Here is a 23,218-nt window from a genome sequence, read left to right as displayed (position 1 = left end):
ATGTACAAAAAGTAAAAAGGTTATTTTAAAACCAGATATTGACAATTTTAAACATGAAAAGAATAGCATAAGACATTTCGAGAAACACATCAAATTATCCATATAGTACAATCATTTTCTGTTCAAAATATCAATGATATTCATGATTGTGTTGAAAAGTACCATGAATCCTATAAGTAGGTCGCTTCTACTGCCATGCATCATTGACCACTTCAACAGCAAGTCACAATAAAGAAACCATCCTCGTTAACAACATCGATTGCCAGCAGCAGGTAGGTTGGGTAATGGGCCGGCTTGGGGCGAGTCCACTTGCTGTGTACTGGGCCCATTTATTAATTAGCGGTTGACGCCCACTCAATTATATTATAGCCCATTCCATCACATTTTCTTGATTTTTTATGGATCAATTTTTTATGGATCAAGCCCCCACAAACATGATCTATATGGTTTGTTTAGTCAAAAAAATGTTTTAGATCATTTAATAGCATTGTATAAGCAAACTTTTTAAAGGCAGCAAAATTTTCATGATTGAGAAAATCATGTTTTACATCAAAACTACTCAGATGAAAAGGGTCAAATTGATGAAATAGAACACGAACCTATGAATTTTAGTTAGAGAGTACGGTACTCTAAAGTGTAGCCAGTACTCTCTCTCTCTCTCTCTCTCTCTCTCTCTCTCTCTCTCTCTCTCTCACACACACACACACACACACGCGTGCGCGGGCGAGCTTAGCCATAGGCATACACCAGCTTGTGTCAAAGCATGATGTTATTATGCTTTCTCGGGTAAAAATAGGTAAGATCCATCCAGAACTCGATCACACTCGTTTCTTCAAGAAACACATTCTTCTGACCCATGCCCAGGCAAATGCAGGCTTGTGTAGGTTTGGATTCCAATGAAGCCTTACTTGCAAAGGGACGCAGTCACAAGTGCATGCAGTAGGTTCATGTTTGCCAGGTGTATGGCTACACCAACAGAATCCATAAAGAAAAACAAACTAGCAATTTCATCACCAACAGCACTAACCATGCTACCACCTCCCTACTGACTAAAGTGCTAGCCTATACATTGTCCAGCATAAATTGTATCTGTTTTTTGTGATTACTACTATGGAATAAATCATTTTTCTACTAACTAGAATCAAAAGGAAAAAATAGCTACACTCATAGGTTCTGAACCTCTTAGTTGAAACTCATAGAGGCAAGTCATCTTGACCAAATCTGACCCCATGGATGTGTTCAGCATGATCAAATTAGTAAGAATCAACCTTTGAATTGTATTTTTTTAAAATACAATCTTTTGAATGTTGAAAATGGGCACATTGTAAGCAATTGATTTTTCAATCCATGAAAAATCTTACACGTCAGAAAAACATGATTCAAGGGCCAGCTTCTACTAAACCAAGCATGTAAATCACATCTTGATGGTCAGATCTGAAAAAAATTAAAACAAAAATACAATTTTCTTATAAATATAATACCTCAAAAGAGATCAGGAATTATATCATTAATAGATGTAACATACAAAAGGAATCTAGAGAGAGAGAGAGAGATGATTATAATGAATCATTGTAACATGGATTGGTTTTACTATAATGAAAAATACAGATTAAAAGTAAGACACTACCAAGCCCAACATAGACATGCACCTTCTACAAGCAAATATTCTTGCAAAGCAAATTTCAAGGTTTCAGCAACATCACTTGGATTATTACATAATTTTGAAAAAGTTACAATGAAAAGAATTTTTAGCAGTAAGTTCCCCAGCTTTCGTTTACATATGATGTATGATAATATTGACCCATGATATCTTTATTACAATACAGGCTTTTGTTTGTGCAAAGCTATCCATGGGAGAGGTTAGATTTAGCCTTCCACATATGTTTAGCATGGTCAAACATTATTCCTAACTTAGTTACAAAGCAGTCACAAGCTCATTTATGAAACATCACAGGAGCTAATTCCATCTTCAGGTGATTTGACAGTAATAGACTTGCTCCGTTGCTGTAGAAGTAATTAAAGGAACTATACACAATAATGTCCATGCCCCAAAATCATAATTTCACAAAGTAGCAGTTGCACCATAACTCCCAAAATAAACAAAGTGAAAGAATTGCATTGGTCTCTTAAGAACTAAAAGAATTTGGCCAAGATTAAACTATTCAGAGCTTCCTGTGTCTCAACCATAACCAATATATATATATATATATATATATATATATATATATATATATATATATATATATATATGAACCGTTGCCAAATTTTAAAGCTGAACAGAATCAGATGAATATTTTCACATCCACCATTCCATAGTTTAGCGCCCAGGCCTCGACTTCCTTGACCTACCTCTCGATCTATTTATAAAATTACCGTGAGCTCTGGAAAAGTGGGGGCTTTCTGAATGAAAAGCATCGCCTTGATATTGTTCTTTTTCCTATGAAAATTTCTCACGGTTCCATTGTTTATTCAAGTCATTGCTTCTTGAATGGTTGGGATTGTAGGAGAGAGACTGAATATCTTGTAAATCTGGTTCAGGTACAAACCCAACTGGACGTTTTCTACCATCCATCTTCCTAAATGTAAAAGAAATCCTGAAAAAGAAAATTATTTTCAATAAACGTCTCCTCTTCCTAGGTAAATATGAAAAAAAATTAGGTGCCTTTTGGAAGGGACGCTTGGAATACAGTGTTTGGCCACATCTGCCGCCTTCCCATTCAAGATCAAAACTGATCTGCAGAATCACAAGATGCAGACTACATCACAAAACTGAAATCAATTATACATGAAGGTGCATTGTAGTTGCACAGGCAATGCAGAAAGATTACCCTAAAGGCAAAGCTATAGCCTCAGCACCCTCAAACTCGCCTGGCCCAATAGTTTTCAAATTTGTTCCCAAGATATTGCACTCACTGAGAAATGAAACTGTACAAAACGGTCTGACAAAGTCGTGATGATCTATATGTGGAGGTATGCAATCCCCCACATCATAGATGTTGACAATACAACTGTCAGGAATGCAAGATGGTGGGAACACATGCCACCTGACTAACCGCTGAAACATAATTTTGACTAGTGGAGGAAAGGGATCTGCAACTTCTTCACGCGTTATTCCTGGCAGATTTCCATCTTTGTCCTATTGTGACATTGTCAAGTAAGTGCAAAGAGATGGGAAGCAAAATTTTATTCAAAATAGATTGTTCTACAGGACCCACTCACCTGAACATAATTGTAACAACAACCAAACTGGATTGTCACATGCCCTTTGCCACGCATACATTTTGTTGGTTCCAAATATGTACGAGCTGGAAGCAAAGAGACATATCAAACTTGGTTTTCTACAATTCACACAGGACAATATTTGTAGATATAATTCAATGAGCACAAAAACATGAAGCAATAGATATGTTCCCAGGATCCTAAAGAAACCCAATTTGTTCATGCAGATGCAGATAACTAGTACATCATCAAAACTATGATACCTATCACAAGTAGCAAGCAAGTTTGAAAATATTTAACTTCACAGTGGGAAAGACCAGTGTGCATCAGCTGGACAACACTCAGAATGGTTCCTCATATACATGCATAAAAGAGGGGAAAAAAAAGAAAATGATAGGACTCAGTAAACTCTTACCTACAATTATCCAGTTTGTCCAATATGACTAATTGCTGTATGCAACTCACTAAAATCAATCAACTTTCAGACAGCTACATCCTGTCAATAATGAGGATATCCTGTATACATCTGATAATCCCAAAAAGTAGTACCGCATATTACAGTTATGTTGGATTAACCATCATGATTTACGTGGTGGTTATCCACGATGTGGATTCATCCCCACATCTGGAATGATCGCTTCCGATAAACCAGCATGGGATAAAGGGAGAACGGTTATGCAAACCGTTCTCATCCCGTGCCCTATAAATCAGAGGGTATCATGAGCAACCCTCATCAAGTAAAAAGTGCGAGTAACCTGCTAAGAGAGGGAGGTCTACTCACCGTCTGCATTCGGAAGCCTGCGTTTGTGGTGGCTACAGCCCGGCTGAGCAGAGAAATTCTCCTTGTTGCCTGATCAATCACCACTAGACTGGCAGCGTTTCTCCTCTGCTGCAGTCGACTCCACCATCTACAATAGCAACCTGTCAATGATTGCCTCAGGTACACAGCATCTCCCTGTTGAACTGTGTTTACATAACAGTTGTTGTGCTTTTCTGTCACAGTGCAGGGTTACCACTACAGGGAAGCCGACCTCCGACTTTGGAACCCAACATTGGGTTATGGGCCCACAACCCGCATCCGCTGCGCGGGGTGTGTCCTGGTTGTCTGGCTATGCAGGTCATCGTGGGGCAACGCTGCAGGTGGTCGCCGGCACCGACGACTGTCGTCGTAGGGCGACAAAAAAAAAGGGGCCTTACCTCTGTTTTGGGGGGTTTCAATCAGGCAGGGTGCGCTGGTTGCCTCGTTGTGGCTTCTTCTCTATCTGGTGCTGCAGAATCGACGCTGCTATCGTCGGTGACTATCGAGTCACTAAAGCACAGCAACAGGTCTGACATAGGCTATTTTTTTGCCCCATCGTCGAAAGCTAGTGACCGTTGGGTCACTGACGGTGGTGGCAACTCCTCTTTTGCCTTTGGATCACCGGCAATCGTTGGATTGTCGGATGCCGGGGTCAGCGGCGGCGTTCCTCCTCAGCAACCGGAAGCGAAATAGGGTTTTGAAAACCCTATTTTGTATTTTCAGTCCCTTTTAAAGGTTTCAGGTCGGGTTCAATCCCTGACCTGCCCCACCCAAATTCGATCCATAAAGTTATCTTGATCGGATCCTGGATTCAGATGGGGGACCCGTTCTGTTTTGACCCATGATCCACAAATCTTTGGATCTGGATCGGGTCAACGTTATGATTTGGTCCATATTACTCGATCTGATCCATAAAAGGTCCTTTGGATCAGATCCGGTTCTCGGATAATGGATCTGAAGTCCTTTTGACCCTGACCTGTTGTGTTTTAGGATTCGGGTCGGGTCTGAGAGGTTCATTTTGGATCTCTCTGGAACCACAACTGATCCGTTAAGAACTTTTGGATCAGATTGGGGTTTTGACCCAGATTTGATGACCCGTACCGACCCATGATGATAATCCAGGTTGGATCCGGATACAGATCTTCGGGTCTCAGGTCTCGAATCCAAATAATGTTCTCTGGATCAGATCCAGGTAATCCAGATGTGGTTATTTCATTAGCAGATCCAGAATCCGGTTAAAATCGAATTATACAGTTCTGGATCAGCTTGACAGAACTGATCCAAACGGCATGTAACAGAGACCGAACCTGTTCAACCGGATTGGCCTGTTTCTGAATTGATCTGAATCTCTCTGAAATTGGTTCTTAGACAATTGAGACTGGTTCACTGTTGCAGCGACCAGTTTGGAGTGCTACAGACTCGGTTCGGTACATTTTGAACTGATTCAGAGCTTTATATGACTGGTTCATCCAATTTTTAGACCAGCTCATGGGTCATATGACTGGTTCATCCAGTTTTCAGACCAGTTCATGAGTCATATGACTGGTTCATTCAGTTTTCAGATCGGTTCATGGGTCATATGATCGGTTCATCCAGTTTGGATTATTTCAAGGCGTTGTTTCATATTGGCATTAAAGATAGTTAGATGACTTAGTGTATTCACATCACCAAAGTGACTGAGTACACATATGTTATCAAAGAATTTCAATACTATCATTCAGTTTAAGCTGATATCAACATTGTACTTAGATTCGTGAAACGATAAATGACCCAAAGGTAGTTTTATCGTGTTTGGAATTTAAGTAGGGTGAAATAAGATAAATGTGTTGAGATACATCACACATGTGTATCCAAAGGTACCTTGTGTTGATGGTCTAACTTCACAAGAACCTTAGTTTTACCGAATATGGTCGGTAGGCAAAGTGGTTTCACGTGTCGAAGCTCTTACTAAAGTAAGACTTCGATTACCCCCTTCACTCGCCTGGAAATGAGCATATTAAGGGCCTTTATTCTTTTGTTTTTTCTATTAAAGTTTTAGTCTCGTACGAATGCTTATTGATATATGTCTTTTGTCGTGCAGTTTCTAGTCCTGTGATTTTAGATGGCTCTAGCTGTATACATTTTTTAGATGGATCAAATTTTAGTGATTGAAAAAAGACTGTACTTTGTACATTAGGTATATGGATCTGGATCTGGCTTTAAGGATAGAAGAACATGTTGTTCTAACTGATCAAAACACTATTGATCAAAAGACTGTTTTTGAGAAGTGAGAATACTCAAATAGACTTAGCCTGTTGCTTTTGCAATCTAAGGTAGCTAAGAATATTCGTAGTGCCATACCACAATGCAGAATAGCCCAGGATTCGCCAACATAGCACTCCAATCAAATCTTCATGCCTCAAGGTCCCTGATACGCTTTGGTTGAAAAATCTTGATCAAATGATGAACTGAAATATGACACTTGCTTCGAATTTCCGTATCAAATCCCAAACATCATTGCTGAGAATCTCAATGTTTTCAACTGTATAACCATTCACACAACTGCATATCATGATTTTTGTAGCACTTACTATGATGAATGCAAAACAAACTCTTAGCCAACCAAGACTCTTCGGCATATAATTTAGGCAGGACAAGCTGAATTTACAGTATTCAAGCAACATGTGACCAACTATTATTGCTATTGATAATGTAAGTTTGCAAACACTAAATGTGTGGCCTCAAACATTTTGATTTTTTATAAACAAATATCTGTACTATAAGATACCTCTTAACAAAATGCTTTTTTTTTACATAAGTGAGAGTGTGCTGACTTTGGGGCCACCTTTCTCTTTCTCACCGAAGCCTGCTTCCAAAATCAGAAAAGGAGCATTATAATGGCATCAATCAAACTTTTACTTGACAGAATGTGCCCAAGGGCTTAGACCAGCATTGTATTTCTGAAGCAGAATATATTGTCTGATTTTAGACCAGCCGGAAAATGGCCCCTAATTACCCTGCTCTCAAATGTATCTTATAGGCTCCAAGATGCTTGCTTCTACATGCCCATCAATGTCAATCCTTCTATATTCATTAACTTTTATCTACAGTTGCACATCACAGAAAAAATCATCATAAGAACTTTTCTTCTTACCCTAAAAATTAAGGCATCAATATGTATTGAACCCTAACTCAATTATCCAAGAGAGAAAGAGGACTTGAGAGAGAAGAAGAAACTTTTCTTCAAAAGAATAGAGGTTGCACACATAGAAAGTTGTGCCCTCTTGATTTTATAACTCCCTTCTTTACATTGGATATGTATGCCCCTCATTAGGGGTTACAACTGTCATGGGCTAAAAGTGAAGGCTCCCGTTATGTGTCCCGGTATACCCCAACACTGGAACGGCCTTTCAAGCACACAACGAAAATCAAGCTAATCATTGCTCATCAAGAGCATGGGTACAGTTGCACAAGCACGCTCAAGCACAATCTCATGAAGCGAGTGGGGAGACAAGAGAATAGAAGAAGGCAAGAAAGTAGAGACTTCTATTTAGCAAAGTTAACAAATACATAGGGACCCCAAAATTCACCATATACTCTGGGGTTCTTAGGTCAATGGTCATTACATGCACTAAAAGAAAGCAAAAGCGGTATATACATCAAGTAACAAAAGTGAAAAACTTGGTGGTCCAGAACACACTCCCCCACCTATGTTGGTGTCGTCCTCAGTGACAATCATGAGTGGTACTCTTCCACAAGTTGATGGTGCTTCTGTAAGGAAGTATGCGAAAGCACGAAAACACTAGTCACTTGAAGGCTTTACAAGATTACAATCATACAAGTGCATATGCAAAAGTCCGCTATGGGACAATGCAAAGATCAATAAGGCAAATAAAAGATGCATAAAAAGTAAAAAATGTAAGCTTTTTATTGATCAAGTGCTTGATACAAGCATGAAATAAAAAGGGGGGAACAACCCCCATATTTATACACAAAAGGGGAAGGAGAGGACCATTGGGAGCTCCCAATGGTCATATGTCTGACCGTTGGGAGCCCCTAAGGGTACTCTAAATTATAATTTAAGAAAAAAAAAGAAGAAATAGAAAATAACTGTTTTAATAAAACAATTTTATTACATAGGTAAAATGACAAAAATACCCCTATAAGGCATATACCTATATAACTGAAAATAAACATTATATATATATATATATATTATTAACACCCTCCTCAAACTTACGGTGTATACACTGAAAGTTTGTTGAGAAGAAAAAGAAAATGTGGAGCAGCAAGACGCTTAGTGAAGAAATCCGCAAGTTAAAATTTTAAAGTTCTTCTAAGGAATTCATCACGAACATAATGGCAGTCCATCTTAATGTGCTTGGTGCGCTCATGAAAGGTGTGGTTGTGGTTGATGGCAATGTAAATTGCGCTTTTATTATCATAACATATCTTCCAAGGGTTGGAGACGTCAACACTCATATCCCTGAGAAGATTTCTTAACCATACAAGTTTCATAGTTGTAGTTGTCATATCTCTATTCTGCTTCAGTGAAAAATAATGAGACCTTCTGCTACTTCTTGCATCTCGAGGTAATTAGAGAATCTCCTAAAAAGACACAAAAATCAATAGAAGATTGAGAGTGTAACCATACAAAAATTCTTGCATGGTTCATGAACAACGTGGAACTTAAGGTATGTACTTCATTGGCTTTGCGAAAATTTGCAATGTTAGCATGAAGGGTATGTATATCCAAAAAAGATATTGCAAGAGTTTATTTCTTGCAAGAAAAAGTTAGAACCACCAAACAAGGTAAAATTAGTATCCAAGACTATTATAGTACTTTAAATCTCCTATGGGATGGACTAGCACTCTTATAACCTAAGTGAGTTGCTATTGAAGACGTGGAACTTAGACAAAAAAATGGAACAAGAAAATTTTTTTCAATTTCTATTTAAGCTTCGTCCCGAATTTGAGCAAGTTAGATTTTCTCTCCTACATAGGTCTTCTCACTACCTGGTGATGTTCCAATATTAGAATATTCATGATTTATATCATCTATAACTTCATAATGATTCAAATAATCATCATTAGCATGTATATCTTCCCCTAGGAAGAGATCATGCAAAAACATACATAGTCTATTTTCTCCTTATCATATTCTTTAAACCCATTTTCATCTTTTAAAAATGTCACATCTTTGAAAGCATAAAGTTTGTTATTTTTGCCATCAAAAAGCATGCCCTAGGACAACACAACAAAATGGGTAAGAGGAAAGAAAACATAGGCATATAGTAGAAACCGCTAGAACATTACTTATTTTTAAAAATATTCTCAAAAGTTTTTTGGCCAAAGCCATTTTAACTTCTACTTATTTAATAAATCGAATGCTATTATCCACTTTGAAAATGTCTCTTGATGAAAAACTTCTCAAAATAACACCCGACTTCAATCTTTTATGAATTTTTGGTTGTATATGTTTTGTGCTTTTACACAAAAGAGATAAGTTAACTTCAAAAGCAATTGAATGTGTTTTCATTGGATATGGTAAAAATAAAAAAAGATATAGATGCTTTGATTTCAAAAATAACAAACTTTATGTTTTCAAAGAAGTGACATTCTTAGAAGATGAAAATGGTTTTGAAGAATTTGATGAGGAAATGAGCTATATGTTTTTGTATGATCTCTCCCTAAGAGATGATATACATGCTAATGATGATTTTTTGAATCATTATGAAGTTATAGATGATATAAATCATGAATATTCTAATATTGGAACATCACCAAGTAGTGATGACATCATTGATAGTTCCTATAAAAATATTCATGTTTATACTCGGCGTGAGCAAAATAATCCTATTAGTGCCTTAAAAAAAATCACAATATATAGAATCTATAAAAGAAACTCCTTTTAGAAGATCTAGTAAAGAATCTATTCCACCAAATAGGTGTGTTTCTTATGAGACGATTAATAACTTTATATTCACATCATGAGCCTTCACACTATAATAAAGCTAAAAATGTTCCTTATTAAATTTAAGCCATAAACATAGAACTAGATGCTCATAGGAAAGCAAAAACTTGGGAGGTAGTTAAGCTACCTCTAAACAAGAAACCTATTGGATACCGATGAGTTTTTAAAGTTAAAACCATGATGAAACTTTAGAGAGATATAAAGCAAGGTTAGTAGTTAAAAGATACTCACAAGAATATGGAATTGACTATGAGGAGACCTTTGCACCCATAGCTAGAATGACTAGTGTTAAGACTCTAATAGCCATTGTGTCAACAAAAAAATGGCTTATATATCAATTAGATGTTAAAAATGCTTTTCTTAATGAAAAAGTCTATATGGATCCTCCACTGAGATTTAACATTGAAAAAGAAAAATCTCTTAAACTTTTAGAAACCTTGCTTTGATACCATGTAAGGAAGTATGCAGAAGCACGAAAACACTAACCACTTGAAGGCTTTACAAGATTACAATCATACAAGTGCATATGTACAAGTTCTCTATGGGACAATACAAAGATCAACAAGGCAAATAAAAGATACAAAAAAAGTAAAAAATGTAAGCCTTTTATTGATCAAGTGCTTGATACAGGCATGAAATACAAAAGAGGGAACAACCCCCATATTTATACACAAAAGGGGAAGGAGATGACCATTGGGAGCTCCCTATGGAGTCGTTGGGAGCTCTCAACTTTCATATTTCTGACCGTTAGGAGCCCCCAACAACTCTATGGTCATTTTGACCATAGAGATCAAATAAAAAAGAAAGAAATGGAAAATAATTGTTTTAATAAAACAATTTTAGTACATGGGTGAAATGATAAAAATACCCCTATAGAGCATATACCTATATAACTAAAAATAAACACACACACACACACACACACACACACACACACACACACATATATATATATATATATATATATATATATATATATATATATATATATATATATATATATATATATATATATATATATATATACATTCTTAACAGCTTCCACATGTTGGTTGCTTTCTCCCAAGTAGATTCACTCTCTGATAGACCATTTCACCGCACCAGGTACTTCTTCACCTCACTCAAATAGTTGTTGGAGTGGTTGATGATGACTTTTAATTCTCTGCCTGGGATGTTGGTTGTTGAAGGCATGCGTTGAGGGATTGAAGCATGCTAGGATATGCTCCACTGTGGATCTCCTTCATCTTCATGAAACGACTTCATGTTGGATACATGAAAAAGTGGATGCACTTGAAAATCTGCAGGCAAGTCCAACTTGTATGCCAAGTTCTTAATGTGCTTTGTTATGGCAAAAGGGTTGTCATATTTTCAAATGAGGTCTCAATGGTGTCCTCAAAAAATGGCAGTATGCTTAGGGGAAGAGCTTCACCAACACCTTCTCTCCAACGTGAAACTCTGCGGATCGATACTTCTCGTCTGCCCATTTCTTTATGTGCTTCATCGCTATGTTTAGATACACCTTTGCCAACTCCACCTAGTCGTGCTAGATTCTGACAAACTGGTATGCATATGGTGCCTTTCCACCTCCTTGGAAAGCAATAGAGTTTGGAGTTTGCAGTTGTTGTCTTGTTACAACTTCAAACGGATTGTGGTCGGATGACTCGCTCTTTTGAAGGTTATAGCAAAATTAAGCGACATCAAGCAAGTAGACCCAATTTCTCTGGTTGGCACTCACAAAGTGTTGAAGATACTCCTCCAGCATGCCATTGATTCACTCTGTCTGCCCATCTATCTGAAGATGAAAACTAATGTTGAAATGCAAGTTTGTTTTCATCAATCGGACTACCTCATGACAAAACTTTTTAGTGAAGCGAGCATCACGATCACTGACAATGATTTCTGTGAATTCTCAATATTTGATTACATTCTACACGAACAACTTTGCAGTGTCAGCGGTTGAGCAAGTGGTAGGGGCAAGTACGAAGATATCATACTTTGATAACCTATCCACAACCACAAGAATTGAACTACAACCATGTGCCTTCGACAGACTGACAATGAAGTCCATGTAGATACACTCCCATGAACGACTTGGCAAAGATAATGGTTCTAACAATCTTCTTGGTCTCTACTTTTAGCTTTATCTAGATGGCAAATAAAGCAAGTCCACATGTATCCATCTACATCATCGTGCATATGTGGCCAATAATATGCATGTTCCAGTAATGCCAACGTCCTCTGCTGCCCTGGGTGCCCGACCCAACACGTGTCAGGACACTCTTGCATCAAGAGCCTTCGTAGAGTACCCTATTGCGACATATACAGACGATCCCCAACGATGCAGAGCAGATCATCTTCAACATGCTCAAGAAAATCACTCGTTAGTTGGCTAGTGTTACCTTCCCCTTTGTGCAATACTGCGAATTCCGCCTTCTGACTAAAGGCATCAGCAACGACATTAGTCCTGTCAGGCTTATACTCAAGGACCATATCGAATTTCGTAAGAAATTCCTGCAAATGAACTCACTTCGAACTCAGCTTCTTCTGAGTCTGAAAATAACTTGTCACCACGTTGTCAGTGTGAACAACGAATTGCAACCCCAGAAAGTAGTGTCTCCACTCGCGGAGACAATGCACGATAGCTAACATCTCCCGCTGGCGCACGGTGTAGCGTTGCCCTTTAACACAGAGTTAACATGATTTTCACTGCATATTGTCATAAGTGTGAACTTATGCCTTTGAAAATTACATTCACATTTTAACTAAAAGTCCTTAAGAACGTAACCACCTTTATAGTCTTAGAGTTAACATGATTTTCATTGCATATTGTCACGAATGCATTTGAAAAAGTATCAATTGCTTGAACACAAAAGGGATGACTTCATCTCTTTCTGCTCTACTTTTATAGATTTGTGCTTTGATAATTTTGAAGGTTACTGGTTTTCGCCAAGTTTCGGGTACTCTCTCTCTGTGTTTAAATCTTGAATCTTTGATACCGTTGTTGTTCGCGACATTGGTCAGTTTTACTGCGGAACGCGACGACAAATGAGTCTCTTCTTCGCGGATTGTTGTTGTTATTGACTTTGTGAATTTCTTGTATACGTTCGTTTCTATGATAAACGGCAGCTCCGGCCGTTTGCGCGCATTGTTGTTCAGGAACCTTCTCCCTTCTTGTCTCCTCCTGTTTTCGGGTGGTGAATTTTGAGTCTTTTTTGTGTTTCGATCGTTTTCCGAAATTCTGCGATTGTTTCTGGCCTGAGCGACCTTAGTGTGTGAATTTCGCGATCGTCGGTCCACACCCGACGATGAATTGGATTGGCAGGAATTGGATCATGTTTGCAGCGTTCTCACATTCGTCCCGATCGCGTTGTAGTGTGTCGAAGTTGCGGATTTTGAGGTGTAGATTTCAGATTCTAAGGACTGTTTTTCTCTGTTTGGATTTCTTTTGAGCTGGTGGTGAGGTTCGTTTTGTTCTTCAACTGAAAACTGGTGAAGGAAAAAAATTCTCACAAATTTAATTTTGTGAATGCAATTGTGCATCAAAACTGTCCCTTTGTGAATCTTCCACATAATGCTGAGTGATTGTGTTGTTAGCGATGACCCCGTAAAATCAACATGGACATGGAGCGTACCTGAATTCACCATTGTTCATGTAGGAAGTTCGGCGTTCTCCTCAGCCGGTCGACACCCACAATGAGCCCATGCCTTAGGTCGACTGTGAGCAGGACCCTATTCCATTAAGTCTGAATGTGGAACTGAATTTGGGCAGGATAATGGTTATGAACACTCATCATCTTTGTAGCCCCTAACCCCTTATTTGTAATGGGAGATTAGGCAGTTACGTGAATGTGGTCTCTCCACATTCACGTAACTCCCACCCACTATCTCCATTACTTGGCCACTTACGTGACCCACTAGTAGGTGTCAAACCGGATCAGACTGTGGGTTGGACCCGAAACCCAAAATGTCCAACATTCTCCCACTTTACCCATTGACACCAAAAGTGTACTAAATCGAGGTATATACCGTTATCTCGATTTAATTCTTCATATGGGTTCACATGCCACCCTTTATCACAAGGATGAATCGTATGAGTCAAGGATATGAACACCCCTTTATGAAATGTCATATTTCCTTGTACTACACTACAATTCACCTTCAATGCTTAGCCATGTAAAGAAATTACCTTTATGAATAGGTTGGTCTCTCACTTATTCTATTGGTCCTTTAATATTGTTATTCTACTATTCTCTCTAACCCATATGAGAGATTCTTTATGCAAAATCAACAATAACACAAAACCTTAGAGAATCAAAACATAAATACAAATGTGATCACATAATGTATTGTCATACATCAGAAGTTATCAAAAAAGACTCATCCCCTTTACATGTTGGGAATACAATCCCGGTGTTAGCCCTTTAGTAAGGGGATCCGCAGTCATTTCCTTCGTCCCAATTGTATCAATACACACCAGATGATTCTCAGTCATTTCTTTAACAACAAAATATTTTAACTCCATGTGTCGACACGATGTTGAGCTCTTGTTGTTATTTGAAAAGGACACGGTTGCTTCATTGTCACAAAAGATCTTTAGTGATCTCTCAATAGAGTCCACTATACCAAGACCCATAATGAAGTTTCTTATCCAAATGGCCTGTGACGTAGTCTCGTATAGAGCAATAAATTCTGCCTCCATGGTATGAGCAGCAATGGTAGACTGTTTTTCACTTCTCCATGAGACAACAACACCCACTAGAAGGAAAATGTATCCAGTAGTGGATTTTTTACTGTCAATACACCCTCTTAAGTCTGCATCAGAGTATCCAACGACCTCTAGGTGGTCAGCTTTTCTTGTAGATCAACATATTGTCTTTCGTTCCTTGTAAATAGCGCATGACCTTCTTTGCTGCCTTCCAGTGCGCAATGCCTGGATTTGACTGATATCTACCAAGCATTACCACAACAAATGTTATATTAGGTCGAGTGCAAATATGCGCGTACTGTAAACTCCCAACTGCTGAAGCATATGGGACAACATCCATCTGAGCCTTCACAATATTATCCTGAGGACAGTCTTTTAAGCTCAATTTATCCCCTTTCACTATAGGTGTTGAACTAGGAGAACAATTCTTCATCCCATATCTTTTAAGAACCTTAAGGATATAGGATTTTTTAGATAGGCCAAGGACACCCTTAGTTCTGTTACGACGGATCTCGATTCCAAGGACATAAGTGGCCTCACCCATGTCTTTCATATCGAAATGAGAGGAAAGAAAGTCTTTTGTTTCATGTAAAAGACTCAAATCATTAGTTGCAAGAAGAATATCGTCAACATATAAAACCAAAATTATGAACTTACTCCCACTAGTCTTAATGTAAATATACTGATCAACAATGTTTTCAGTGAATCCAAAGTTCATTATTACCTGATTGAACTTCTTATACCACTGACGGGAGGCTTGTTTAAGTCCTTAAATTGACTTATTCAATTTGCAAACTAAGTTATTCGAGTCATCTATACTGAAACCAGGAGGTTGTTGCATGTATACCTCCTCATCCAGATCCCCATTCAGGAAGGCATTTTTCACATCCATCTGATGCTGCTCTAAATCAAAATGAGCTACGAGGGCCATGATTATTCTCAATGATTCCTTAGTTGAGACAGGAGAAAAAGTTTCATTATAATCAATGCCCTCTATCTGTGTGAAACCTTTTGCAACAAGCCTAGCCTTGTACCTCTCCACATGACCTTTAGAGTCTGTTTTGGTTTTATAAACCCATTTACAACCAACAGGTATAACTCCATCAGGTCGAGGTACAAGATCCCACACTTGGTTCTTTGCCATAGAGCCAAGTTCTTCTTTCATGGCATTAATACAATGTGTTGATCTTTCACTTTCAATGACTTCTGCAAATGTGAAGAGATCTTCATCAATGTCTATGAAATCATTTAACTCTTGTAAATACACCACATAGTCTGGATGGATAGCAGATTTCCTAATTCTGGTGGACCTCCATACAGGTGCTACAGGTGATTCAAAATGATCCTCTGTATCCTGTTGTTGTTGTATATCCTCATCAACAACGGGATCTAGTTGGGATTTATGTTCATTGACTGGATTTTCTCTTACATTACTCGAAGGAATAATGATAGATAAAGTAGAGTCTTTATCTTAGCAGGTGTGGAACCTGAATCCTGCATTTCCTCAAAATCAATATTTTTAGACGCATCTATCCCAACAGAACCATTTTCAAGAAATCTTGTTTTATCTGTTTTCACTATCTGTGATGTATGAGATGGACAATAAAATCTAAAGCCTTTCGATCTTTCTGGATAACCAATGAAGAAACCACTAGTTGTCCTAGGATCAAAAGCTTTTATATGTGGGTTATACAATTTAGCTTCTGCTAGACATCCTCATATGTGCATATATGATAAAGAAGGTTTTCTACCTGTCCATAACTCGTAAGGAGTCTTTTGAATAGCCTTCGTAGGAACCTTATTCAGAATATGCACTGTTGTCCTTAGAGCTTCACCCCACAAGGTTAAAGGGAGGTTTGAGTGATTCAACATCGCTCGAACCATTTCTTTAAGCGCACGGTTTCTCCTTTCAGCTACATCATTCTGGTAAGCACTACCAGACATGGTATACTGAGGTACAATGCCTTTTTCTTTTAGAAACCGTGCTAATGGACCTTCCTTTTGTCCCATCTCAGTGAAACGACCATAATATTCGTCACCTCTATCTGACCTCACAACCTTAATAACTTCACCGGTTTGTTTCTCTACTTTTTTCTTGAAGTCCTTAAAAACCTGAAAGACTTTTGATTTTTCAGATAATAAGTAGAGATACATATACCGTGAGTAATCGTCTATAAAGGTGACAAAATATTTTCACCCGTATAACACGGTGAAAAAGGGCTGCATACATCCGTATGCACTATTTCTAACTTTTCATTGCTGCGTTTGGCATCTTTCTTATATGTGTTAGACTGGTTAGCCTTTATGCAGTCAATACATGACTCTATATTCGTAAAATCAAGGGATCCAAGGATTTCTTCTTTCACGAGTCTTTGGACTCTCTCTTTCGAGATATGTCCTAATCTTCGATGCCAAAGCAAATAGGATTGATCATCCTTTAGACCACGTTTATTGCCAATCATTGTGTTCTCAATGGAGTGAGATTCCTAAATTTGGAGTTTGGTTCTTAATCGATACAAACCATCACACATATATGCAGAACCTATATTCATTGAATTTTTCATAATAATTTCAGATTTTTCAAATTTAAATACAAAGTCAAACTTATCAAGTTTTGAAATTGAAACTAGGTTCCGATTATAAGATAGAACATAAAAAATATCGACCAAATCCAATATAAATCCCGACTCCAACACAATTCTGCAGGTCCCAACACTCTTGACATGCGAACACATCTTATTTCTTAAGAAGATGCTTCTTTCATGCTCTGTTGGTTCCCTTTTGTTCAGAAATGCATGCAAAGAGTTGGCAATGTGCACCGTGGCACCAGAATCAATCCACCAACTATGCAATGGAACATGAATTAGATTGCACTCATGAGAAACGAATGACCTATTACCTTTATTTTCGAGTCACTTATTGAACTTCAAACAGTCCACCTTCTTATGCCTTTTCTTTTTGCAGAAGAAACACTTTATAGAAGGGTCTCCTGACTGGGATCTAGCTTTCGCCTGAGAGTTTGAACTCTCCCCAGTGGCTCTCTTCTGATTCTTCCTTTTGAAGGAGCTATTCTTTGGCTTCGACCTCTGTTTATCCTTATGAGAGGCCATATGTGCACTTGGCACCCTCTCACCCTTCAATCTCTCATCTTCCTCAACACACTTAGCCAATAGGTCATTAAAAGACCACTCATCATTATGTGTGTTGTAGGAGATTTTAAAGGGTCCATACTCAGTAGGTAACGAGGTTAAGATCAGATGGGCTAAGGAGTTAGAGATGGCGAACTTCATGTCATTCAGTTGAGTCGCAATATTTCTCATTTCCAAAATGTGCTGTCGGATGTGACTGTCACCAACATATTTTATAGACACTAATTTGGACATGAGCGTACTGGCCCTTGCCTTATTAGAAGTGACGAACTGAGCCTCAATGGCTCCCAGAAATTCCTTAACCGTCCTACAATAAGGAATGGCGCCTCGAATGTTCTTAGCCACCCGAGATTGCAAAAACAATAGGCTAAGTATGTTTGAGCGCTCCCACTTATCAGAGGCAGCCTTCTGATCGGTTGTGCTCTGCTCTGTAAGAGCGGGAGGTTCGTCAATTCTAAGGGCCAGATCTAAATTCATATAGCCCAAAGTGAATAACACGATTTCTTTCCAATCAGAAAAATTTGATCCGTCTAAGATAGGGATACTACTTGAACCGTCGATATGGAAGGAACCTGATAAATCAAGGAACGAAAACGAAAAGACATTACTATTATTGCTCAGACGAAACTCGTGTTGAAAAGGTAAAAGTGAGACCCTTTATTTTCACCTTTTCTGAGACAAGCATAGTTGAGTCATTATCATTTCACTTTGATGAAAACGACAATACTCATAATTGCTCTGTCTCTTCAATTCTCAAGGAATTGACTTCAGTTGGTGAAACTAGTAGATCATGAATCCAGAGACAATTCAGCATTGTACCTTTGGGTACGAAAATGCTTCATGGGCTGGAATACACATCTACTATCACACTCTGTGTAAATTTGGAACACAACGACCTACCTTTGGGTAGAATCGATGTTTCATAAATTCACACACAATCATAATTTCAATCTTAATACGGTCCAAAGAATCCTTAATTAACACGATTCAGATCACTTTGGTGATTACAAGAATCGATCAATCAAGATCTTTTACCGAAAATCCTATTCGTATTATGGAGCACGCCCATGCACACATTTTAATGCATGTATATTCATGACATAATATCAGTTCATATTTCAATAAAAATGCATAAACTAATTGTCATAAATTTAGTTACAATTCATGCTTAAAATCATCATGCATAACTTAACCAATGCAAAATACATGAATTAGCATACATAAGTCATGCATTATTCAAAATAAATACTTTATAAAGTATGAAAAATAACAAAAGCATGCTCATATGGGTATAACCCAGGGTTCACAAGTAGGAACCGGTCTAAAAACACTCTGAACCAGTCTGAAACCGCCCCGAACCGGTCATCTAAGGTTCTGAACCTTATAAACGGATACTTAATATGAACAAAAGTTCATAAAACCCTATAACCGTATGCCAAAATCCCTGTATTTCTTTATATTTATGAAAATAGGGTCTCAGCATATCGGAACCGGTGAAAAACTGGAAAGAACCGGTTAAAAACGGTTCCGAACCGGTTCCGGAAGGGGTCGGATCAGGTTCCTGATCCGATTCAGTCTTAATAGTGTTTGGATCCTGCTTTTATGGATCCAACCCAGTTTAAATGGGATCCGGGTCTGACCCGACCCTTGCTTAATACGGATCAGACACGGCCCGAACAGAACCCGGGTTAGACCCGGTCCGAAACAGGCTTGGGTCGGACCCGGTGCAAAACAGACCCGGGTCGGACCCGGTCCATACCGGACCCCAGGTTCGACCCGGTCCATATCGGATCCTGGGTACGAGCCGACTTTTAATGGGTCCGGATCAGACTCGATCCAAAACAGAATCGGGTTAGACCCGGTTCTAAATGAACCCGGGTCAAACCCGATCCGAGAGAAAGACCCGAATCAGACCCAGACCCGGTACCATTATGGGTCCGGGTCAGATCCAAAAATGAAAACCAGACCCGATCCACCCAAAAGGGTTTGGATCGGGTCTCCTCGCCAGACCCGATCCGGTACCTTTACAAAAAAAAATAAACAGAAACCCGATGGTTTCTGTTTCATTTTTAGGGAAACCGAAAGGGGGTTTCTGCCCTTTTCGGTTTCACGGCGACTGAGCCCAATGGCCGACGACCTGCGTCACCCCACGGTGATGCTGATACGACGACATCCCCCGTCAGAAGACGTCGCTCCACGACGACGCTTCGCAGCTTCGTCGTCCAATGGCAGAAGACCAGCAGCGCCTGCCAGACCGGCGGCAGCCTTGGCAACATCAGCAAGGATGTTGCCGACCAATGGTTGCCCTTGCCGGCAAAACGCCCCACGGTGAACCCCGGCAAACCCACCCCTCCGGTGACAGGTAAGGGTTAAACATTTTTTTTTATTGTTGTCGTCGGTTTTGCAGGTTACTCCGACGATGGGGTGGGTAATCCGTGGCACCGGCAACACCGCCGCTGTCACCTGTAGTTTTCCGGCAAAAGCCCCTTGCCCGATGACTGAGATGGAAAACAGAGAGAAAAGGGGTTTTTAAACCCCTTTCGACATTTGCCGGTCACATTATCAGGTGACGGCTCCGGCGACGGCAAAAACCTCCCTGCAACCCAACGGCCACAGGTATAAAAGGATTAATTTTTTTTTATGAGGTTTGCCTGAACCGGGAATTTGATGTCGCCATTTTCGGCGACAGTAGCCGGTGAAGACTGTCGCCCTACGGCGACAATCTGCAGCTTACCGGTGGTTGTCGCCCCACGGCGACTCCACCGACGCCAAATCGCTGAAACGGCCTACACGGCCACACGCAGCGGAAATGCGTGGCAATGTGGGCCCATAACCCAATGTTGGCGATGACCCTGTAAAATCAACATGGACAGGGAGCGTACCTGAATTCGCCATTGTTCGTGTAGGAAGTTCGGCGTTCTCCTCAGCCGGTCGACGCCCACAATGAGCCCAGGCCTTAGGTCGACGGTGAGCAGGACCCTATTCCGCTAAGTTTGAATGTGGAACTGAATTTGGGCAGGATAATGGCTATGAACACTCATCATCTTCGTAGCCCCTAACCCCTTATTTGTAATGGGAGATTAGGCAGTTACGTGAATGTGGTCTCTCCACATTCACGTAACTCCCACCCACTATCTCCATTACTTGGCCACTTACGTGACCCACTAGTAGGTGTTAAACCGGGTCAGACTGTGGGTTGGACCCGTAACCCAAAATGTCCAACATGTGTGTCTTTGAGTGCGTTCTTTGGCCTGTCTAATTTGGTAGTTGCCGTCTGCTATGTGTCGTGTTCTACGCAATGTAATAAACATAGGCGATATTTTGAAAATATCACTTTTTATCGTGATATTAAATCAATAATCTTTCAAAAACAAAGAAAAAAATTTGAACGTATATATATATATATATATATATATATATATATATATATATATATATATATATATATATATATATATATATGCTTTTAAAAATGCTGTTGCTGTGTGCATCTTCTGCAAGTATCTTCCTTGCACATTTGATTGTTGTTCTAAGAATGCCGATGGTGAATGTTTTTCAAAAAATATGATCTAAATTTTAGATTTCTCCCCACCTCCCTCTTTTGGTGAACTTGTTTGATTCTGTGATGGCTGAATGGACCACCAGCCAAGTATATTCTAAGATTGTTACAAGTCATACACATGCTCCTGTGTTTAAAACTGTTGGGAAGGTTTACAATAAGCAAAAGGTTTTGAAAAATGGAAGATATGAGCAGCAAACTCTTGGGTCTACCGCTGGTGAAAATAGATCTTCACATCCTTATTATTCTCAAATCTCAACTCAATCGTGGTTCTTTTGTGGAATTTGTATGGTAGTATATATTTATGGTTTTGGTTTTCAGATTCATCTTTTCACAAGATCCCAATTAGTAGTTGTCACTGCAAAAGTTCTCTAGGTACGTGGCTGATTAGAATTTTTCAATGCTGCATGTATTTCCACTGTCTCCAGAGATTCTCACAAGGGTTTATGGTTAACAGGCTTATTGACAAAGAAATTCATCAATTTGATCAAACATGAAGAAGATGGTACTGTTGATTTAAATCAAGCTGCGGAAACCCTGGAGGTTGGAATAGTTTCAGTGTAGTATGCGCAAATTTTGGAATGTCGTTCCTGCACCTTGTCTTGTATTCTGCTAATATTGTTCATTGAAACCTAGTCCTGTTTTGATAGGTACAGAAGAGGAGAATATATGACATCACGAATGTCCTTGAAGGGATAGGACTTGAGAAGCAACTGAAGAACAAAATACGATGGAAGTAATGAAATGGCGCCTTTTATGCTTTACTTTTTTAAGCATTTGATTTTAATCATGAAAAATAACTGACAACGTATCAGGGGACTTGGTGTATCAAGGCCAGGGAATGTGGATAATGAGGTTGCCAGATTGAAGGTATTTAGGTTTCTGTTTTCATGAACTTGCAATTTTTTTGACTGGCTCATTTCTCATTTTCTGTTTAACATTCAAGCAGAAATTATATAGTAATTATGGTAAAGAAAATTGACAATATGCCAACTTGTAAGGTCGTGACAAGAATTATTACTACACGATACAGATTTTATTTTTGCAAAATAAAGAAAAATTTATTAATTAAACAAGGTGAGAAGGAGTCACCAAGAGAACCCAAACTGATTGTAGTCGGGTTGATCCATAGTAAGTCTGAATTAGGCCACCTAATAGAGGCACAAAGAAATAATTTGGATTGAAGGTGCCTATGAATTACAATTAAACTTGAGGACTTCTCTTTAAAGATCCTATTGTTCCTTTCAATCCAGTTCTTTTTTATTCAAAGAGTTTTTTCCTTTCAAATAATCAATCAAAGTATGTGCGACTTATTTTGTAGAAATTTTGATGGAATAGGAGTTGCCATTGTAGATTTTGATAATTTTTATGTTTCAAGTCAAATGACTCTGAGACGATGTATATTTTATTCATATGACTGAACTGTTGCATCGGTTTTGGAACTCTGGAAATGGTTTGACATAAATTTGTATTGGCAGGCTGAAGTTGCTAATCTTTATGTTGAGGAATTAGCAGTTGATGATGAGATAAGGATTGACACTTACGTAGCATTTCAAGTTTTGTTTGTCTTTTAGACATTGACTTCCTGTGGCCTCTTCAGAGAAATTCAAGAATCTCTGAGGGTTTTAAATGAAGATCCAAACAGTCAAAGGTAGGCAAATTCTTTTAATCAGAAAGCATTTTTGTTGCTGTGTTTGTTTTCTGGATAATTTGTATTGAATTTGTGCTTGACGCTTACTGTATGTGTTCTACAGACTGCTTTATGTGACCGACAACAACAACAACAACAACAACTACGCCTTCATCCCAAAACAATTGGGGTCAGCGATATGAA

The 23,218-nt window shown here is 38.8% G+C and overlaps 2 protein-coding genes across 2 annotated transcripts; one reads left to right on the top strand and one right to left on the bottom strand.

Moving 5' to 3' along the window:
• Window positions 1-2,437: 2,437 nt before the first annotated feature.
• LOC149842415 (RNA demethylase ALKBH9B-like) lies at window positions 2,438-4,127 on the bottom strand. The gene is made up of 5 exons (XM_090000655.1): window positions 4,082-4,127; window positions 3,220-3,305; window positions 2,829-3,136; window positions 2,663-2,734; window positions 2,438-2,576 (listed from the first exon to the last, which is right to left on the bottom strand). The coding sequence occupies exons 1-5, from the start codon at window positions 4,125-4,127 to the stop codon at window positions 2,438-2,440; spliced, it is 651 nt and encodes a 216-aa protein (XP_089856781.1).
• Window positions 4,128-21,450: 17,323 nt separating this feature from the next.
• LOC149842414 (transcription factor E2FB-like) lies at window positions 21,451-22,958 on the top strand. Its single transcript, XM_090000654.1, has 6 exons — window positions 21,451-21,601; window positions 21,706-21,759; window positions 21,842-21,927; window positions 22,035-22,120; window positions 22,200-22,254; window positions 22,863-22,958. Exons 1-6 carry the CDS (start codon window positions 21,451-21,453, stop codon window positions 22,956-22,958), a joined length of 528 nt encoding a protein of 175 aa, XP_089856780.1.
• Window positions 22,959-23,218: the final 260 nt, after the last annotated feature.

This window comes from Nuphar pumila, chromosome 3 (genome assembly GCF_984573655.1).
Source record: "Nuphar pumila chromosome 3, dmNupPumi1.hap1.1, whole genome shotgun sequence".
In the NCBI taxonomy this organism is placed as follows: Eukaryota; Viridiplantae; Streptophyta; class Magnoliopsida; order Nymphaeales; family Nymphaeaceae; genus Nuphar; species Nuphar pumila.
The sequence above is the reverse complement of the archived record's forward strand: the minus strand, read 5'-3'. Positions and strand labels throughout refer to the sequence as shown.